General features: G+C 47.6%; 1 protein-coding gene across 1 annotated transcript in view; it reads right to left on the reverse strand.

The window, feature by feature from the left end:
- LOC130111845 (semaphorin-7A-like) overlaps positions 1-11653 on the reverse strand; it is a 42901-nt gene extending 31248 nt beyond the window's left edge. The window contains exons 1-7 of the mRNA XM_056279143.1: positions 11553-11653; positions 2359-2501; positions 1826-1876; positions 1554-1652; positions 1166-1274; positions 473-580; positions 178-305 (exon numbers count right to left, since the gene is read on the reverse strand). Coding sequence (XP_056135118.1) covers positions 178-305; positions 473-580; positions 1166-1274; positions 1554-1652; positions 1826-1876; positions 2359-2501; positions 11553-11637 — 723 coding nt within the window. The 5' untranslated portion in view covers positions 11638-11653. The remainder of the gene's footprint in view (positions 1-177; positions 306-472; positions 581-1165; positions 1275-1553; positions 1653-1825; positions 1877-2358; positions 2502-11552) is intronic.
- Positions 11654-22953: the final 11300 nt, after the last annotated feature.

Here is a 22953-nt window from a genome sequence, read left to right on the forward strand (position 1 = left end):
AACAACCATAGATTTGCATGCTGAAGTCAGAGGAACTGGCAATCTGTTGGGTGACACACAAAGTAAATTAAGAGGCTTCTCAACAGGTATGACAGTAAACAGCTGAAAAAGAAAATGCCTAGATAAGATAGACCGTTAAACAAATTAGCCCGATAACAAAGGACGTATATCTTTTACCATGCAAATCTGAGCCACATAAGACATCCACATATCAGCCTCCAAGTCCAGGGCTCTGGTCTTCTCCTTATAGAAAGCATACAGTTTCTTACTGTCTCTGCTAGGCACCAAACCAACATATAGTTGCTCTGTACACAGTGATAAACAGAGAAAAGATACATAACATAACACATCTCAACAGCCTTAGGAGATCGACAGATGACGATTATGACAGGCTACAGTCTGACATTGCTATTCCAGATAATCACTGGTAGCTCCAAAAGGGAATAGTCTCGTTGTATTAGCAGATTAGTACCTTTTTCATGGTATCCCGGACCAACTCTGTTCCTCCCAAACTTAAAGATGCCAATACAGTCCTTAGTTCCAGAGTGCGTGAGGTAGAGCTCTTCATCTTCTGAAGACTCTGTGATGTCAATACTAATTATTACACATGAGCAGTATCTTCAAGGACGAAACATAGTGACAATGTGATTCTACCTTTAGACTGATGCCACCAACAGGAAAAAAAAATCACTTTTATTAAAATTTTATACACTCCTACAGTTTGTATTTGCTGACATTAAAAAAAAAAACATTATCTTGTTCTGACTGATGACCAAAAACAATTCTGCAATGATACCAAATAGAGAAAGAAAACATCACTGTTTTTTGTCATACCATCAATGACAACACAATATGATACAAAATACTTTATTAATTCCCCCACTATTAACCCCCCCCCCAAGTAGGAAACTGAGTTCCACCATACATATAGGATAACAGGTCAGTAGGAAAAAGACATACACAAGAAAAATGTTTTGATTCTCCTGAAAGGCTAGACAGAGTTTCCATTCAGTGTCCAGTGGCAATACCAGAAAATATCAAGTGTATTCGTGCAGAGCAAACGTTATCTAAATACAGATAAAAACAACAACAACAACAACAACATTCAAAAACCAGTGAAAAACTCTGAGCAGAGACACATCTAAAGCAGACATGACAGGCTTACCAATAAGGGCGAATGGCGACTGTTCCTTAATGACAAATGCTTTTATGCTTGCCTTTATGCCTGCCATGGGCTTTGAGGGAGTGCACAACGATGATGGATCTAACGTATTCTGCAATGAAATGACTTTGTTAATCCCTTCAATAGCCATGACTGTAGCATCTACAACACAAATATGGAATGGTAAATTATATTTCTAAAGTATTTTGTTCCTTGCATTTTTTTTTTAATGCCAGTGGCAGTTTAGTGGCAGTTCCGTATGAAACAAATCCTTATTCATAATAGCTTCTATGTAAGTTCTGCTTTCATAGGTAGTGATGAGACCTGCCAAATACTACAAAACATGGAAATGGCGATCTTCACTTCCCATATCTCTCTATACATTACATACCATATTGCAACATGTTGTTTCCTTGCTACTGGTTCCGCATAGAAACAGTTGGTTGGCTTCTTTCCTCTTCTGGAATACTGTGATGTTATAGTGGCAAGCCTAAAGGATGAAAACAAGCTTTTCATTTTTGGCATTTAGTTGAGGCTTTCCAGCACAGCCTAAAATAAACCCAAGAAAAAATGGGCTAAAACAATGACTCAGTTGTCACTTTCTGTTATGAACGGAAGCTGCATGTGGTGCTCGATTTCAAGTCATGTTCTTAAAATACTCACTGATGATGCAGGATTACTGCGGGTGCATTCATCTCCTTGAAATGCAGGAGTCTGTGGGGAGAGTTTGGAAAAATATCAATGATCAACATTATTATTGATCAATTACACCCTGGTGATGGAGGGCAAAGACTTATTGTGCACCTGGAGCGAAACACTATGAATCATTTCCAATTCATGTGAAACTTAATAGTCAGCAAAGCAAATCATTTGGCTTTCTGTGGCAGCGGTAACTCTTAAAGTGTAGTAAATCAAAACTTCAATTTTTACGTGTCATGGTTTTCTAGGGGAAGCTAGTTCAGTGGCAGAACTGAAATCACCTCAGTCACCAAGCACAACAGATTTACAGGAATCTGCAAGACTGGTGCAGAAGCAAGTCAACAAATTGCACAGTACAAGGACAACATGAGCCTCACATGTGACGCAAAGGGAGAGTACTGGATATACACTTATTGATTCTATGTATCAGACTACAGATCTATACACGTATCAATATGAGCACAGAAAGGCCAAACAAAGTTTGTGCTACTGCATACCATTTGGTTTAAGTGAAGACTCTTAAAGTTAACAACATAAAGTTGTCTCTGTCCTGCAGCTGTGATAATATCTTGCTGTCCATCGTGGAGAAGCTGTATATGTGTATGATCTCCAGGTAGAGTCACCCTTCTGAATACTCCCTCTGAAATAAAAGGAAATGTGAAGTTAAAGGCATTCCTGTAAATGACAAATATCCAAAGATGTCTGTGAGGAGATGCTAACAGGAAGAACATCTTCATTTATATAAAAAATGTCAAGTTTAGGATTTCATTTTAGATGTCTACAAATAAGTACTTAACCAATCAGAATATGTCACATCTAGAATTTCTTTTTTTTTTTTGGACTGGTCAGAAGTGATTCATTTATATTAAAGTGACCTCCTGACCTATCCGCTTGTCTAAACTAAATCATTCATATCTATTATTAACATTTTCTATGGCAAGTCAATTTAAATCAGTTATGAATCAATAGTAAACTTGAAATCTAATTTTTAAATATGACAAATTAAATATGACATATGATATACTTTTTTATATTTAGATAACTACTACTACTACTACTTTCGGCTGCTCCCATTAGGGGTCGCCACAGCAGATCATCTGTATCCATCTCTTCCTGTCCTCTGCATCTTCCTCAGTCACGCCAGCCACCTTCATGTCCTCCCTCACCACATCCATAAACCTCCTCTTTGGCCTTCCTCTTTTCCTCTTCCCTGGCAGCTCCACATTCATCCTTCTCCCAATATACCCAGCATCTCTCCTCCACACATGTCCAAACCATCTCAGTCTTGCCTCTTTTGCTTTGTCTCCAAACCGTCCAACCTGAGCTGTCCCTCAAAAATACTCGTTCCTATTCCTGTCCTTCTTTGTCACTCCCAATGAAAATCTTAGCATCTTCAATTTTGCCATCTCCAGCTCTGCCTCCTGTCTTTTCATCAGTACCACTGTCTCCAAACCATATAACATAGCTGGTCTCACTACCATCTTGTAAACCTTCCCTTTAACTCTTGCTGGTACCCTTCTGTCGCAAATCACTCCTGACACTCTTCTCCACCCACTCCACCCTGTCTACACTTTCTTCTTCACTTCTCTTCTGCACTCCCGTTACTTTGAACAGTTGACCCCAAGTATTTAAACTCATCCACCTCCGTCACCTCTACTCGTTGCATCCTCACCATTCCGCTGTCCTCCCTCTCATTCATGCATATGTATTCTGTCTTGCTCCTACTCACTTTCATTCCTCTTCACTCCAGTGCATACCTCCACTGCTCCAGGCTCTCCTCAACCTGCACCCTACTCTCGCTACAGATCACAATGTCATCGACGAACATCATAGTCCATGGCAACTCCTGCCTGATCTTGTCCATCACCATTGCAAACAAGAAAGGGCTCAGAGCCGATCCTTGATGTAATCCCACCTCCACCTTGAACCCATCTGTCATTCCATCCGCACACCTTACCCATGACACACTGCCCTCACACATATCCTGCACCACTCCTACATACTTTTCTACCACCCCTGACTTCCTCATACAATACCACACCTCTTCTCTTGGCACCCTGTCATGTGCTTTCTCTAAATCCACAAAGACACAATGTAACTCCTTCTGCCCTCTCTACACTTCTCCATCAACATTCTCAGAGAAAACATCACATCTGCAGTGCTCTTTCGTGGCATGAAACCATACTGTTGCTCGCTAATCGTCACCTCTCCTCTTAACCTAGCTTCCACTACGCTTTCCCATATCTTCATGCTGTGGCTGATCAATTTTATACCTCTACAGTTGACCCTTATTCTTGAAAATCAGTACCAGTGTGCTTTTTCTCCACAGATTCAAGATCCGCATATTTGATTTGGCAAAGATTTTTTTGCCAGATGCCCTTCCTGACGCAACCCTCCCCATTTATCCAGGCTTGGGACTGGCACTAAGAATGCACTGGCTTGTGCATCCTCAGTGGCTGGTTCTTTTATATTTAGATAACTGTAAAGTCATTTTTCTTCCAGTACTAAGAAAGCAAGATATATCTGTAATTAAAGAAAACTTGAACGACTACAATAACTTCTTCTAGAACATTAAAAATTCTGTGTATTTCAAGGACATAGGATTGGGTGTTAATGTCCCTTATACATTTTCGAAAACTTAAAATTGTCACAACTACTGCTGTACTGTGCTGCTGTGCAAAGAATCCAATGACATCATAGTGAGAAATTGGAGGAAATGGAGGGCACAGGAGGCAGTTGACCAGACTGAATCATGGTTGCAGCACAGAGTGCTGGTGGTGTCAGGACAGGCAGGGATGAGTAGCAACCAAACACCTTGCTACAACAAGGCCTAGGGGAAAGACGGATGACAGCTGGTGCAGGAAGAGGTCCAAGCAGGGGTGGAGGAAGCCCACTCCAGTAGGATAGTAGGGATGCGGCAGCAGGGGGGCATTGGCCCAGCGGGAGCAGGCAATGGACCGGACGATCCCACGGTCAAAACTGTGGAAGATATTGATGCATGCTCAATAATCCAGGTAAGAAAATCAAAGAAGGCTGAATCAGTTCCTCTGGATACAATGTTTATTGATGGATGAGTGTCACCACTTCCCCAGTGTCCTGGCAAAATTCCCAACCTGGCTTTCTCCATCTGGCCACCTAATCATCTCCCCATGTAATTGGCTCAATGATTCCTCCCTCTCCACCTCGAGCTGATGTGAGGTGAGCGCTCTGGCACAAAATGGCTGCCGTGCATCACCCTGGTGGACATTTGTGGTAGTTGAAGTGAGTTACCCCCTTCAATGTGAAGTGCTTTGGGTAAATGTAATGATTATTATTATTATTATCTTCAGTCTAAACTGCATGCAGGTATTCCAACCCCTTATAAACAGTACAGTAGAATACAGTGCCTAACGACCGAACCAACGGCCAGTTTCATAAGGAAACTGGAAGGCTGAGCCACTCCAGATCAAGTTCCTGATTCAATTGAACTACTATGACATCCTTGTATATCATTGTATATTTCCCCATAATTCTTTTTCATCTTTTTGAGTTTCTCCCTGCACAGTTTACCGAAGTGGTGTATGCCAACTCCTGCTAACCGAGAAGCAATCTTCTCGGGCACTTCTCTTCTCTTTCCAAGTTGCTACCTTAAAATCTCTCTGAATCTCAATAAAACGTAAAAAAGATACAAATATAGGTACTTTTCATTGGTCGCTGCATTTTGGGGTCTGCTTTTTCTTTTATAAAACAACAGCAGCTAGGGGAAGTACAATCCTACCCAAGTGGCACTCTGACGTCAGTGGTATACTCGGCTGTTTACTGGTATTTTAAAATGACGGTTTGTTGTGTTTTACAATTCTAAATAGCTTTCAATTGACCAATTAGCATTGTTTCCTGTACTAAAGAACCATTCTTAGTCCCATAAAAAGTACCAGCTTGGTCATGGAGATTTTTTTTTTTATTAATTAAATGGGAAATTTTCCGAAACTTGTTCCCCCAGTGGAAAAAGTTCCCACATACCGATAATGAAGTTCCTGAACTGTGAAAAGGTTGCTGCGGTGGAAAAGCCCCTATGGAAAACACATAGCACCTAGGTAATCCCTGAATCTACAGACACCAATTCATGAACGACGCCCAACGTTGATATAACTAAAAGAATAATTTTGACATGCATAGATTATCAACTTTGATGCTTTATACTCTCTTCATGGCATTATTACGGATCTTGCACACAGGTGGTCACACAGTATGCCAGTGCTTTGAAAACAGTTATATTTATCTTTATAAATACTTTACCTATAAGTAAAACAGTGCTTCACAAGAACAATGTTGGTGCTAAGAGATTTGTTGAAAACAATGTTTTTTTTACATGCGTAGATATCAACTGTGATACATTATACTCTTCACAGCACTACTGTGAACCTTGGGCAGAAGTGCTTCACATCAACGGTTTAAAAGGAGGAGGCAGAAAGGAGGGCTGGTTTGTTTTTGCTGTGTTGTAACCATTAAAACCTAGCAGCGGGGAGAAGCAAAAACCAAGAGTTGAAATAAAAAAAAGACTTAAAATTTTGATAATTTTGAAGATGTATCAATTTACGTATAATACATATAATTTCTGAAATCAATTTTCAGAAATCTGATATTCAATTGTACGTTTTTTTTATATACAGTGCATCTGGAAAGTATTCACACCCCTTCACTTTCCCCACATTTTGTTATGTTACAGCTTTATTCCAAAATGGATTAAATTCCTTTTTTTTCCTCATCAATCTACACACAATACCCCATAATGACAAAGTGAAAAAGGTTTTGTAGAAATTTTTGCAAATTTATTAAAAATAAAAAACTGAAATATTGCATGTACATAAGTATTCACACCCTTTACTCAGTACTTGGTTGAGGCACCCTTGGCAGCGATTACAGCCTCAAGTCTTCTTGGGTATGAAGCTACAAGCTTGGCACACCTATATTTGGGGTATTTCTCCCATTCTCCTCGCAGATCCTCTCGAGCTCTGTAAGGTTAGATGGGGAGCATCACTGCACAGCTATTTTCAGGTCTTTCCAGAAATGTGTAATGGGGTTCAAGTCTGGGCTCTGGCTGGGCCACTCAAGGACATTCACAGACTTGTCCCGAAGCCACTCCTTTGTTGTTTTGGCTGTGTGCTTAGAGTCGTTGTCGTGTTGAAAGGTAAACCTTCACCCCAGTCTGAGGTCCTGAGCACTCTGGAGCAGGTTTTCATCAAGGATCTCTCTGTACTTTGCTCCATTCATCTTTCCCTCGATCTCGGGAGGCCTTGGTTGCAGAGGCATGACCCCAACATCGCCTGGTCCTCCGCTCGGATCATCGGGTGGAGTGTTGCGTGCCACGCGAACTGTCTCCGCTCTGCCTCCTATCCTCCTGGGGCTCCTAAGGCTGAGCCTCCAGATCTCTCCGACGTGCCCGAGGTTTATCATGACCTTGCGGCTGCCTTCAGCAAGACCGAGGCGCTCTCTCTCCCTCCACACCGCCCCTACGACTGCGCTATTGAGCTCCTCCCTGGTGCCCGCACTCCACCCGGAAGGCTGTATAACATCACCCTTCCGGAGAAGGCGGCCATGCAGGAGTACATCACCGACTCACTCGCCTCCGGGATCATTCGCCCCTCCGACTCCCCAATGGCGGCCGGATTCTTCTTTGTTGGTAAGAAAGATGGCACGCTCCGCCCCTGTATTGATTACCGACAACTTAATGACATCACGGTTAAGAACCGCTATCCATTACCCCTCATGAGCTCCACGTTTGAACCCCTCTGCTGCCACCATTTTTTTCCAAGCTTGATTTACGCAGTGCTTACCATCTCGTCCGCATCAGAGAAGGAGATGAGTGGAAGACTGCTTTCAATACGCATCTGGGACATTTTGAGTACTTAGTTATGCCTTTCGGCCTCACAAACGCCTCTGCAGTTTTCCAGACCCTTGTTAATGACGTGCTCCGGGACATGATCAATGTTTTCGTTGTGGTTTATTTGGACGACATTCTAGTCTTTTTTTTCCCGCTCTCTCAACGAACACATCCAACACGTTCGCCTGGTGCTGCTGCGCCTTCTGGAGAACCGCTTGTTTGTCAAGGCGGAGAGGTGCGCTTTTCACACCCCCTCCCTGGAGTTTCTTGGCCACATTGTGGAGGCGGGGCGCATTCGGACCGACCCTGAGAAGGTCGAGGCAGTGTTGGAGTGGCCCAGAACCGGTCAGAGCTGCAACGCTTCCTGGGATTTGCGGGCTTCTACAGGAAGTTAATCAAGGACTGCAGCCGCATCGCCGCGCCCCTCTCAGCCCTCACCTCCGCCAGTTTGACTGGACCCCGGAGGCTCAGACCTCAAGAGGAGGTTCTCTGAGGCCCCGGTGCTCGCCCACCCGCCAGTTCGTGGTGGAGGTGGACGCCTCTGACTCTAGGTTGGGGGAGGTCCTCTCGCAACGCTCAGCAGAGGATCACCATCTGCACCCCGGCGCCTCACACCAGCTGAGCGCAACTATCGGCGACCGGGAGCTGCTTGCAGGATGGAGACACTGGCTCGAGGGGACGGAGCATCCCTTCCTGGTGTGGTCGGACCACCAGAACCTGGTGTACATCCGGTCAGCTAAACGGGTGAGTGCCCGCTGGGCGCAATTCTTCAGCCGATTCAATTTTATGCTGTCCTATCGTCCAGGGTCACAGAATTCCAGACTAGATGCGCTCTCTCGGCTCCACCCGGGGGCATCTACGAAGGATAGCAACCAAGAGGGTGCCCTGGACACCATCTTGCCTCCGACCCGTGTTGTGGGCGTCGTCACCTGGGCCATCGACTCTCTGGCCAGGACCGCCCAGCGAACTCACCCCAGCCCTGGTAACGTTCCCCCTAACCGTCTGTTTGTGCCTGCCCCTGTACGCTCCAGGGTTCTCGAGTGGGGCCGCTTAACCTGGCACTTCCAGGACACTGTCCTTCCTCCGGCGGCGCTTCTGGTGGCCTACCATGGAGGCTGACGTTCGGGAGTTTGTGGTTGCGTGTATCACCTGCGCCCGGACCTCCCATCGCCCCCCTGCTGGTCTCCTGCATCCGGTCCCCAGTCGCCCCTGGTCACACATCTCCCTGGACTTCGTGACTGGACTCCCGGTGTCTCGGGGTAACACAGTCATACTTAACATTGTCGACCGTTTTTCCAAGCAGGCCCATTTCGTGGCGCTCCCGTCCTCCGCCGAACTGCTGGTTGTCCACGTGGTCCGTCTCCATGGCATTCCCCTGGACATTGTTTCTGACCGGGGTCCCCAGTTCTCTTCCCAGGTGTGGCAGGCCTTCTGTAGGGGAATTGGGGCCACGGTCAGTCCCTCTTCTGGTTACCACCCTCAGACAAACGGACAGGCGGAGCGCACCAACCAGAGCCTGGAGTCTGCCCTGAGATGTGTGACCACCAGCAGCCCCTCGACCTGGAGCAAGCACCTGGCCTGGGTTGAGTATGCTCACAACACCATAACTAGCTCTGCCACTGGAATGTCTCCTTTCGAATGTTCACTGGGCTACCAGCCCCCATGTTTCCCCAGCAAGAGACTGAGGTGGCGGTCCCGTCAGCCAGGGATCATCTCCACCGATGCCGCCGCATGTGGAGGTCTGCTCGTGCTGCCCTGCTGCGAGCCAACGACCGGTTCCAACGCTCCTCTAACCGGCATCGCGTACCAGCCTGGTCAGTGTGTCTGGCTCCTGGCCAAGGACCTCCCCATCCCGACGACCTCTCGCTACGTGGGACCCTACACTGTGGAGAGGATCGTCAACCCCACTGCGGTGCGTTTGTCTCTCCCTCCTTCTCTTCGTGCACATCCCGTGTTTCATGTTTCCAAGCTGAAGCCTGTCAGTGCCCTCGCCCCGCCTCCTCCCCGTGTACTCCAGGACGGCGACCCAGTCTGGCCGGTCCGGAAGCTGTTGCGTGTCCGCCGCCGTGGGGGGGGCTTCCAGTACCTGGTGGACTGGAAGGGCTACGGTCCGGAAGACCAGAGCTGGGTGCCCCGGTCTTACATCGCCGACCCCGCCCTCCTGTCGGACTTCTACTTGGAACACCTGATGCCCCTGGACGGTTGCCCGGTGGGTCCTGTAGGAGGGGGGGGGTACTGTTGTGGTCCAGACGCAAGGCGCGTCTCCGCCTGAGTCTACCAGCAGGGCTCAATCAGCGCGCTCGTTGAGAGCGCAGCTATGCACCAGAGGCTCATCGGTGATCAGCCCCCCTGAAGCCAATCTGCAGCCAGCTATAAAAGAGGACGCTGACGTGATTGTGCCATCTAGTACGGTAGTTACCCAGTAGATCACTAGACTCTTTGGCTGTGTTTTCTCCTGTGTTGTGATTCCTGTGTCTCTCCCTCCCAGAACCCGCCGGTGCTTCTCGGGCTCCGTCTTTCTCGCGTCCCTTGTGCTCCCGCAGAACTCCTACTCCTGGACTTGCGCGTCACCAACACGCACAAACACCCTCCAGTCATTTACATTCCTGCACACACGCACCACACTCGCCCTGCACAGTCTTTTACACACCCCGCATCCAGGACTCTAGTGCACCATACACATCCCGCATTTCCCTTCCCTGAACCGAAATAAACGTGCCTACGGGCTTGACCCTGCCGGACCCCTGCACTGGTTCCTTTCCGACCCACAACAGAGACCATTATTTTATACCACTCAACTCAAAACTTTACTGCAGACTCAGGGTCCATAACAAAGATACGGTTAAAAAAAATGAAGCCATAAAAGACAAGAACAGAGTTGAAGATGCTATGATTTTCATTGGGAGTGATGAAGAACCGGATTAGGGACGAGTATATTAGAGGGACAGCTCAGGTTGGACGGTTTGGAGACAAGATTGAGATGGCTTGGACATGTGTGGAGGAGACATGCTGGGTATATTGGGAGAAGGATGCTGAATATGGAGCTGCCAGGGAAGAGGAAACGAGAAAGACCAAAGATGAGGGTTATGGATGTGGTGAGGGAGGACATGCACATGGCTGATGTGACAGAGAAGGATGCAGAGGACAGGAGGAGATGGAAACGGATTATCTGCTGTGGTGACCCCTAATAAGAGCAGCTGAAATTAGTAGTAGTATTGGTAAAAGATAAACCCAAAACAATACACGGAGTAAACAATAAAATAACAAAGGAACAAGTCAGTGTCTTACAAGGAGGCAGCTATACCAGTGGTCCCACTGCCGGGATTGGTAGCGTGTGACACTGAATTTTATATTTGTTAAACTCATGATTACATTATCAGTCATTGAACCGGCAAATAAATTTATACATACGATTTCTTAAAACAGCCTGAAAGGTACTGACTCCTGCAGCCACAAACATTTCACTTGCACTACACCATCCAGGTCTTTTTAGTAGTATTCTCATAGCATCATTATAAACTACTCGGAAGTCTATGTAAGCTTGTTTTTTTTACCACACGGGGACAGCTGTGTGGTAAAAAAAAAAGCAGCAGTGTGTACAATATATACCCAGGGGAGAGGGAAAAAACAATAACTCTAAATGTTAATTTCTAAATTTTGGAAGATATTTTAAAACCTGTTTTCGACATTCTCTGAACGCACAGCATACACGTTGAGGTTCATGATTCTATTTCATAAGTCTCTTTAAACACACACACACACACACACACACACACACACACACACACACACACACACACACACACACACACCATGTTCATCATAGCCTACCTCTTAATGTCACTCTTGGGAAATGCTTGAAGCTTGCCTCTGGTAATTTAACGAGGCACAGAATTATATATATGATCCTAATCATCCTCCACGCCACACCGCTGTCGCCCCAATGCTGAAGTACTTGTAAATACAGTCTTACTTAGTTGGTTATACTTACTTCCTACTACAGCTGTACTGGCCAATCGGACGGCGGGGGGGTCGGGCTTCATCTTCATCTTCATCTTCATCGAAACATATTCACGGATATATAACCAAGTCCAGTTGCACTTGATTCAACTCCTTTGGCGATATCATGGTACTTTTGAGACACTTAAAATGTACTGTACGCACAGAAATACATTTCTACATGTATTACATCTACATACATCTAAATACATGTATTTCTGTGCGTACATGTGTAAATTACAGTGTTGGTTTCATTCCAGAATTATCATTCAGTTTCACAGTCTAACCCCCCCTCAAAAAAACCCAAACAAACAAACAAACAAACTGTTATACCTTTTCTACAGAATATTGGGTAACTTATGCTTAAAGACAAATGAGAGCCATATATTGTATAACTATTGATATAAAATACTAAAGGAAAGGCTTTTTCTTTCTTTTCTTTTTTAATATAAAGAGGTTCATTTGACCAGTAAATCAAAACGTTTAAATGTAGAGTTTGGAATGGTGGCTCGCGGCTGTTTTAGCGAAAATAAAAATACATCGCCATTAATTTGAAATTACCTTGACAAGACCGCCGTCGATGGAAACTATCAGATCCTGCGCGGCGACCCCTGGGACACGGGGAACAAGCCGAAAGAAGAGGAAGAACTTGGAAGTACCTTAGGGAGTCGCGCGGCCACTCGGACTGTCCCTGCGGACGAGCAGTAATTAAAAAAAACGAAACAAAAACAAAACTCCCTTGCCTTTTCCGCGACCTCGACGGAAAACGTCATGAGATCCAAGAAACGATGTGGAGGAGAATTCAGAAGGACTCGGGGAAAAAGACAACGGCGACGCTCAGAGAATCTGACTCCAAATCAGGGAATCATGCGATGGCGCATGTTAATGGCGTAGATCTGCCGTGTGAAACTACAAATGTTCCGAAGGTGGAATACAAAAAAGCTCCCGTTGGTCCTATCGGGTTGTTTCGTGCAGTTGATATAGGCTGCCACTCACAAATGTGAAACAAAATGTTTCTTTTGATCCGTTTATGAAAAGATTCAAACCCCTCCGAGACCTGTTTATTCTGATTGAGGTGGTTTATATGGAGCGTTTTTATTCTGTTTTGGGCTTTTAAACCGATGCTGAATACGGAGCTGCCAGGGAAGAGGAAAAGAGGAAGGCCAAACAGGAGGTCTGTGGACGTGGTGAGGGAGGACATGCAGGTGGCTGGTGTGGCAGAGGAAGATGCGGAGGACAGGAAGAAATGGAAACGGATGATCCGCTGTGGCGACCCCTAATGGGAGCAGCCGAAGGTTGTAGTAGTTGGGCTCTTAAACCGACTATAATTGGAATATTATAAAAAAAAGAAAGTAGTAGTAATAGATAATTGGAATATTATGCTCCGTCAGAATCAGGACCGTTTTTATTGGCCATGTAGGTTTGCACTACATGGAATTTGACTCCGGCTTCGTGGCTCTCTCAGTGTACTTTACATAGAATAACAACATTACAACACAACAATCTTCATATATTCAATTCAATTCAATTCAATTTATTGTCATTAAAAATAATGTGCAGGCACATGTCAAAAATGAAATGAGGGCTGTGGCTTCAACAAACAGTGCAAGACAGACACAGACAAACACAGCAAACACAATATAAGATATACACACATGAAGACCAAAAGCTAAAAATAAGTTAAAAAAAGAGCTGGAGTACAAAATATTGTAACGTGTATGGATTAGTAGACACGCTGGCCGCTGATTGGGGGGGTCTGACCCTTTAGTCGAGCGGTTAGCGATGTCTCCTGCGGTGCGGGCGATACGGGTTCGCTTCCCGGCCGCGGCAGCTCCTGTGGTTGCCTTGTCCCCCGAATTCGCTACAATATTTAAAATGTCTACAGACATTCAGTGGGTAGCCAGGTTCAGGTGGGCAACAGCTTGTGGAAAGAAGCTGTTTTTGAGCCTGGTGGTGCGGGTTCTGAGGCTCCTGTAGCGCCTCCCAGAGCGCAGGGGGGAAAACAGTCCATGGTTGGGGTGGGTGGGATCTCTGCTGATGCTGAGACCCCTTCGAAGCCAGCGTTTGTGATAAATGTCTTTTATGGCTGGGAGCTGGGTACCGGTTATATGCTGGGCCGCCTTGACGACCCGCTGCAGAGCTTTCTGGTCTATTGAGGTGCAGTTGCCATACCACACTGAGATGCAGATGGTCAGGATGCTCTCTATGGTGCAGTGGTAGAAGTTGGTGAGAATTTTGGGGGGTAGACGGGCGCTCCTCAGCCTCCTCAGGAAATGCAGGTGTTGTTGGGCCTTTTTCACAAGGGCCTGGGTGTTTAATGTCCAAGAAAGGTCCTCGCTGATGTGGACTCCAAGTAATTTAAAGCTGGAAACACGCTCCATTTCCACCCCATTGATGTGTATGGGGGAGTGGCTGCAGCTTCTAGACCTCCTGAAGTCCACAATCAGCTCCTTTGTCTTCTGTACATTAAGGACAAGATTGTTGGTAGTACACCATGATGTGAGGTGCTCAATCTCGTCTCTGTAGGCCATCTCGTCATTGTTGGTGATACAGCCAATGACTGTGGTGTCATCTGCAAACTTAATTATAACATTTGAAGGGTGAGTTGGCAGGCAGTCGTGGGTAAAGAGGGAGAAAAGGAGGGGGCTCAGAACACAGCCTTGAGGGGCACCTGTGCTGAGGGTCAGGGTGGAGGAGGTGTGGTCACCTAACCTAACAGACTGAGGTCTGTTGGTCAGGAAGTCCAGGATCCAGTTACAGAGGGAGGAGTTGAGGCCAAGGGAGAGGAGTTTGGTGGTTAGTTTGGCGGGGATAATAGTGTTGAAGGCAGAGCTGTAATCTATAAACAGCATCCGGATGTATGTGTTGCTAAGTTCAAGGTGGGTCAGAGCAACGTGCAGGGCAGCGGCAATGGCATCCTCAGTAGACCATTTGGGACGGTAGGCAAACTGATGTGGGTCAAATGTGGGGGGATAATGTTTTTGATTATATATATATGATTATATATATATATACGCACGCGCACACACACACACACACACACACACTCACACACACACACACACTCACTCGTTTCACTATCCTATGAGGACCCCTGATGACTACATTCATTTCCTAGCCCTTAACCCTAACCACGCAAACTACATGCCTAACCCTAACCCTTACCCTAACCTTAACCTAACCCTAATTCTTACCTTAACCCTAAAACCAAGTCCTAACCCTAAAATAGACCCTTTTACTTGTGAGGACCTCTAAAATGTCCACACAAGGTAGGTGGTTTCTGGGTTTTCTATCCTAATGAGGACATTTGGTCCACATTAGGATAGTTAAACATGTATATACACATACACACACACACTTTCCCATTACCGTAGACACTACTCTGTGGTGCATACACAATTGAGGATAGATTCGCCAGGGGCTGCTGCTCCTTTAAGGCAGACGTTCCAAGGGAGGCAACGAGTACTGGCCAATCAGAGGCAGAGTGCCAAGAAAAGCAGTGGGATCCATAATAACGCACTGCTTAGAGTTTTCCAGGAAGTGGAGCGATGTTGTCGGCAGCCTAGCGGTTAGCTGGTTGCCACAAGAGATTGTGCTGTATCGGTGTTGTTTTGTGTGGTGAGTAAACGGAATTGACTCGACTCGATCTCTCCGTCTCCTCATTCATGCACTCCCACATTGGTGACCCCGCACGTTGACAATGAACATGTCGACCCAAAGCAATGACGACATCGCTCCGGCTCCGAGTGATGCTAACGGAATGGCTCATGTTAGCGCTAGCATCTCAGCAGCAACGGTGAAGATGCCCGAGTTTTGGCAGCACAGTCCCCGGCCATGGTTTCAGCACACTGAAGCCCAGTTCGAGCTGGGAGGAATAACACGGGACGTTACGTGGTATTTCCATGTGGTGGCGGCATTGGATGCCCGGATGACGGCCAGAGCTATGGGGCTACTGGAAGCCCCCCCGGCTGTGGGAAAATAGGAGCACTCAGAGCATTCCTGGCGGAGTTGGAGAAGGCAGATCGCCAGTTGTCACTCAACAGACTCAGCGATAGCAAACCTTCCGAGCTGCTGGAAAAGATTCAGATGAGAAAAAGAGAACAAATCTCTCTGACCAAGGCACTCCGTGTAATTAAAAATGTCTTTATTGAAACTTAAGACATATCCAAAAAGGACCTAAAAATGCCCACGCGTAGCGGCTTGGGCCTTCTTCAGGGCATAGTGAGACAAAACAGGAGTGAATGGTTTTTGTGCAGGCACAGAGCACAGGTGTTAGTCGCTTGATTGAATCTGAAGCAACCAATTACTAAGACCCGCCCCTCACACAGATCCTAGAGCGCAGTCACATGCCAAACACAGTTCATTGTAAAAAGAAAACAAAAACACAGATTAAGTGTACACACACCCACAACTATATCACAATAAAGGTACATGTTCAGAGTGACTCAGAAATACAGTAGACTATAAATTAGACATTTTTACAAAAAAGGCCTATAGTCTATCTCCTCGTTCAAACCGGGATAATCCATTGCCTTAAAATTCCAGATCCAAAAGTTTCCTGCTGCAGCAACTTTTTCAATCTATCCCCCCCACATACAGATTTCTTTATCATCTCAATACCCTGGACTCTTAAGGATGAAGGGTCGCTATGGTGCATTTCTCTATAGTGTTTGGCCATTGGATAATCTTCATTGTTGATCCTTATTGCGTATTTGTGTTCAGAAAAACGTTCTTTTAATTTCCTCTTTGTCCTACCTATGTAAAAGCACCCACATGGGCACTGTAGGCGATATACAACAAACTCAGAATTACAATTGATAAAGCCATTGGTTTTGTATTCTTTTTGGGTTTTCAGGTCAAGGACTGTCTTGCACTGAATGACACCCACACAGTGTTTACATGACTCGCACTTATAAGTTCCCCAAAGGTCTTTATGCAACCATGTTTTTTCTTTTGAGCTTGGCAGGTAACTCCTGACAAGTTCGTCTTTTATAGAAGGTGCTTTTCTAAACACTGTCATAGGTGGATTTGGGAAAAAATCCTTTAGAAGTGGATCACTATTAATCATTTTCCAATTGGACCTGATTATTGATTATTTGTTTCATCCTGGAGGCACAGCGGCTGTATTGTGTGATGAAGCATGGTCTGGGATTGTTTTTAACCATATTAGTTTTCTTCTTTTTCTTTAAGAGGTCAGACCGATTTTGAGACTGGGCTTTTTTTTTACTGCACCATCAATCAAAATTGGGGAATAACCCCTTTCACAAAATCTCAATTTCATGTCTTTGGCCTGTTTTTCAAAATCTGAATCATTGCTGCAAATGCGTTTCAAATGCTGAAACTGTCCAAAGGGAATGTTGTTTTTAAGTCCCTTGGCATGGAAACTGTCAGATCTGAGTAAAGTGTTCCTGTCTGTACTCTTTCTATATATTGTGGTTTGTAGAGAGCCACTCCCATCAATAGAAATCGATAAGTCTAGAAAGTTTACAGACATTCTGGAATTTTAAGGCAATGGAATATCCAGGTTTGAACGAGGAGATAGACTATAGGCCTTTTTTGTAAAAATGTCTAATTTATAGTCTACTGTATTTCTGAGTCACTCTGAACATGTACCTTTATTGTGATATAGTTGTGGGTGTGTGTACACTTAATGTGTGTTTTTGTTTTCTTTTTATAATGAACTGTGTTTGGCGTGTGATTGCTCTCTAGGATCTGTGTGAGGGGCGGGTCTTAGTAATTGGTTGCTTCAGATCCAATCAAGCGACTACCACCTGTGCTCTGTGCCTGCACAAAAACCATTCACTCCCATTTTGTCTCACTATGCCCTGAAGAAGGCCCGAGCCACTACGCGTGGGCATTTTTAGGTCCTTTTTGGATATGTCTAAGTTTCAATAAAGACATCTTTAATTACACGGAGTGCCTTGGTCAGAGAGATTTGTTCTCCTTTTCTCATCTGAAACTACTAACCTTGGACCAAAGAGCCCCCAACAAATATATTACTTAACTACAGAGAGGACTGAGCACGCCACTGACTCCAAACATATGCTGCTGGAAAAGATGTTGGCCGTTTTGGGCTCGGCGGATCCCTCCGTCATTTTCACCCATGTTTTTCTACGGCAGCTCCCAGCGCCTGTGCGCACAGCGCTAGCCAGCTACCCCCTCTCCTCCACCAAAGACTACCGCGCTCTGGGTGCGGAAGCGGACAGGATTTTCCTCGCCAACCGGCAGCAGTTCAGTCATGCGATGCTCCTCGCCCAGACCTCGCCCCCATCTTTGGAGGATGCAGCGGGCACCGCGGCTGCGGTGGCTGCCCACCGCCAGCATGACAGCGGGCTGTGTTATTACCACAACAGGTTTGGTGCCAGGGCCAAAGAGTGTCGCCCGCCATGCAGCTTCAACGTCCAGGGAAACGCCATGGCCGGCGCTCAATAGCAGCTATGAGCGCCGGCGAGAACAACAAGCTGTTGTTTATCAAGGACGCCTTATCTGGCCGGCGGCTGCTGGTCGATTTGGGCGCTCAGCGTGGCATCCTGCCTGCATCGGCCGCGGACACAATGGCCGGCGGACAAGGCCCCCCGATGGATGCCGTGAACGGCACGCCCATACGTACCTACAGCACCAGGTATGTGGAGGTGTGTTTCGGCGGGCGGCGTTTCGGCTGGGACTTCGTTATGGCCGCGGTGTCGGTTCCCCTCCTGGGCGCGGACTTCCTGTGCACCTTCAGGCTGCTGGTGGATGTTACGAACTGTCGCTTGATCGATGCTGTCTCTTTCGCTACATACCCGTGCACACTGGGAGGTGCAGGGACGCTCGGCCTGTCAAAAATGCTCGCCGCCGGAGACACGTATCAGCGACTGCTCACAGAGTTCCCTGACCTCACCACACCTACGTTCTCGTCAGCAGTGTACGCCCCCCCCCCGGGTCTACGCACATGCTCGGCGCCTCGCCTCTGCTAAACTCACGATCGCCAGGGAGGAGTTTGCCACCATGGAACGCCTAGACATCGTGCGCCGCTCGGACAGCCCGTGGGCCTCCCCCCTGCACATGGTTTCTAAGGCTAACCTGCGGTTGGCGTCCCACACATACAGGACTTCTCCACCCACCTGGCGGGGGCCACCATCTTTTCCAAAGTAGATTTGGTGCGGGGCTACCACCAGGTACCGGTCCACCCTCGGGACGTGCCCAAGACAGCGGTCATCACGCCATTTGGACTCTTCAAGTTCCTGTGGATGCCCTTCGGTCTCAAGGGGGCAGCGCAGACGTTCCAGCGGCTGATCGACTCTGTGCTACGGGATATGCCGTTCTTGTTTGTTTACTTGGATGACATTCTCGTGGCCAGCGTGTCCATGGAGGAGCACCTGATGCAGCTCTGGCAGTTGTTCGAGCGGCTCAGTGCGCATGGACTCATAGTCAACCCAGCCAAGTGCCAGTTTGGCCTGTCGTCCATCGACTTCCTCGGCCACCGCGTCTCCCCGCAGGGAGCCATTCCACTTCCTAACAGAGTGGACGCCGTCGCCAGTTTTCCACGCCCCCGCACTGTGAAGTCCCTGCAGGAGTTCCTAGGCATGGTGAACTTTTATAACAGGTTCATCCCCCCACGCAACTCCCTGCATGCGGCCCTTGTGCGAGGCCAGGAAGCCAAGGGCGAGTTAGACTGGTACCCGGGGATGGACGAAGCTTTCGACGATGGCAAGGCTGCGCTGGCCAATGCCGCTTTGCTGGCGCACCCGTCCCCCACTGCCCCGACTGCCCTCACAACTGACACCTCTGACTATGTGGTCGGCGCGGTGTGCGAGCAGTGGGTGGGCGGCGCCTGGCAGCCCCTTGCCTTCTTTCGCAAACAGCTTAAAGACAACGAGAGGAAGTACAGCACTTTCGACCGGGAAGTCCTGGGTCTCTTCCTCGCCACCCGACACTTCAGGTTCCTGTTGGAAGGCCGCCGTTTCACTGCCTTCGTCGACCACAAGCTGCTGACATTTGCCATGGCCAAGACCTCCGAGCTGTGGTCCGGGCGCCAACAGCGTCAGCTCTCTGCCATCTCGGAGTTTACCACGGACATCCGGCACGTGGCTGGCAAGGACAACTTGGTCGCTGACTGCCTCTCCCAGGCGGTGGCAGGGTCCGTTTACTTGGGACTCGATTACGCTGCCATGGCTGCAGACCAGGCCGCTGACGCAGACATCCAGGCCTATTGGACGGCTGCTACAGGGCTGCAGTTGGAGGATATGGTGTTTGACAGCGCCAACGCCATGCTCCTCTGCGATGTTTCCACGGGCCAGCCCCGCCCCATGGTGCCCACCGGCTGGCAGCGCTGTGTTTTTGACGTTATCCATGGCCTTTCCCACCTGGGTGTGAAGGCGTCCACTAAGCTCTTGGAGGCCAAGTTCCTCTGGCCCGGCCTCACGAAGGACATCAAGGCCTGGGCTTACTCCTGTGTGGCGTGACAGCGTTCCAAAGTACACCGTCATACCAAAGCCCCCTTGGCGCCATTCCTGGTGCCCGAGAGACGTTTTGACCATGTGAATGTGGACCTGATGGGCCCCCTGCCCCCCTCCCATGGGTTCACTCACCTTCTCACCATGGTGTACAGGACGACCAGGTGGCCGGAAGCTGTTCCCCTGTCATCGACCACGTCTACTGAGGTTGCCCGGGCGTTCATCGGGTCCTGGGTGGCCCATTTTGGCACGCCAGCTGACCTCACCTCCGACAGGGGCCCGCAGTTCACGTCAGAGCTCTGGACTGCAGTCGCGGAGGGGCTGGGGGTGAAGCTCCATCGCACCACAGCGTACAACCCGCAGGGCAACGGACTCTGTGAGCGGTTTCATCGGTCTACGAAGGCCGCTCTTCATGCCAGCCTCACGGACAGCAACTGGGTCGATCGCCTCCCGTGGGTCATGATCGGCCTTCGCTCCGCCCCCAAGGAAGACCTCCAGTCCTCGTCTGCCGAGCTGGTTTATGGCCAACCGCTGCGTGTCCTGGGTGAGTTTATCTTGGACGCTGTGACCCCCTGGTCAGCAGCTTCTCATCGGGCTGTGGCACGGGACAGTGCCAATGCTTTCGCTCCGACCCCTACATCTCACCACTGCCTCCCTCAGTCCTATGTCCCGAGAATCTGCTGTCGGCCAGGTACGTCTTCATCCGCCACGACAGCCACCATACTCCCCTGCAGCCCCCCTACGACAGGCCCTTCCACGTCCTGGAAGCGGGGCCTAAGAACTTTGTGGTAGACATGGGGGACAAGCCGGAGCGGGTCTCGGTGGACCGTCTCAAGCCTGCCCATTTAGACCTGGGTGGGCCGGTTGAACTGGCCCTGCCCTCGCGGCATGGATGCCCCCCTTCTCGGGCCCCTGGCCCAGCCTCGGCCCCTGCCCGAGCTCTGGCTCTGTCCCCTGCCCCCTGCTCCCGCCCCCATTCAGCGCAGCCGTTTTGGCCACCGGGTCCGCCCCCCCAGACGTTGACTGTTTCACTGGGGACTGTTCGCCTGTTGGCTGTTTGTGTTTCACTGAGTACTGTCGTGTTACATTATTGTTTTGCATTTTTTCGTGATGGTGAATTCTGGGGGGGCCTGTGTGGTGATACACAATTGAGGATAGATTCACCAGGGGCTGCTGCTCCTTTAAGGCAGACGTTCCGAGTGCTGACGTAGGCAATGCTTAACAGTTTCCCAGGAAGTGGAACCATGTTTTTCTGCAGCCTAGCTGTTAGCTTGTTGCCACGAAATATTGTATCGGTGTTGTTTTGTGTGGCGAGTAAACGGAATTAACTCGACTCCATCTCTCCATCTCCTCATTCCTGCACTCCCACAATTTGCCTGTTTCCACACGTTTCAATAAACTCTTTCTGCAAAACCTTACAAAAAAGTGGCCAACCTAAACTTAAAGAGCCCACCTTTCTTCAGGTGCAAACACTAAGCCTCGAAATTGTTAACACACCCATCAGAATTGCAGGGTCAATAAATAGGGCCTCGAGGCATGTCTGTGTGCCGAAGTGTAGGAAATAATTTAAGTATTTACAATCATTAGGTTTGTCTTTATATAAGGTTAATAATCAACAAAGTTTAGATATACGTATAATACATGGGTTAACCTGTGCAGAATGTATGATTATTACAGATCAAATGCAGCTATTTTTTTTAACTTAGATATGTTGTATATAGCTTTTTTTTTTATCTTAGATGTGCTGCAACTGGAAATAATGGTGTCTCAAGGCAGGGTAAGTGTAGTATAATTCTGTCACTAAATGGCGACAAAACACCTATGGAAAATAATGGTGTCAAGTAGTACAGTATAGACATGTTAATACCACTAAACAAATAAAAATATAATGGGGTATAAATTCGGGGTGAATCTATTCATAACTAAGGATATAATGGAGTATAAATTTGGCGTGATCCTATTGTGCTAAAATCAAACGTGTGGTGAAAGGTTAAGCCCCACAGTAGGTGGGACTAAGTCATGACGTAAAGGTGCGTGTAACAGGAGGTCAGGTCAGTTGCTCCATGGACCAACTTGGTATATTGTTGTACCTATTTTTGTGACACTAATAAACCTATTCACATTAGACTAGAAGGTATTGGATATTGATTGATTGACTATGAAAAACAGTGTTTTGAGAAGAAAATTATCCCACATTTAATGGCGAGCCAGTCCGGAGAGGTTTGAGGAAGGTGGGTGTCTGGATGGTGCAGGCGGCAGCTCAGAACAATGGTGGCCACCAAAAAGAGGTAAAGCAGAGCCTATTAACAAAATCTCCATTACTGGTTGTTTCTGAGAGGCAGTGTGTGGTCGCCCGGATTAAAGCACTACTTGGCCTCTCCTCTAAAAGAACCTAAAATTGCTAAAATTGCTAAAGAGTCTGATGTGATATTGTGTGCAAGAAGGGAAGAGAGAGTCAAGGCCAAAGCAAATTCATGTGTGGGGGGGATAAAATGACTGAGTGAGCGCTGAATGTGAGAATAAATAGATGGTTGGATTCTCTGTGCTGCTTTAGTTGGAGGACTGATAAGTTTGGCTTTGAAGTATACTGGCGGTAAGACCAGAAAGGATAAATTTGCTGTGTTGTTCTGTGTTTTCTTGTGTGTGTAAAAAACTGTAGATACCTGCTTTTAGCCGACGTAACTCCTGTGGATGCCGCTCCGCCTGAGTTGGAGAAGTGCATCAGGTAGAGGTCTGGTCAGACTACAAAGAAAATACCCCTGTGGTTACCACTCTCTCTGTGTTGGGGGGAAGGGTGG

Source organism: Lampris incognitus, chromosome 4, assembly GCF_029633865.1.
Source record: "Lampris incognitus isolate fLamInc1 chromosome 4, fLamInc1.hap2, whole genome shotgun sequence".
Classification (NCBI taxonomy): domain Eukaryota; kingdom Metazoa; phylum Chordata; class Actinopteri; order Lampriformes; family Lampridae; genus Lampris; species Lampris incognitus.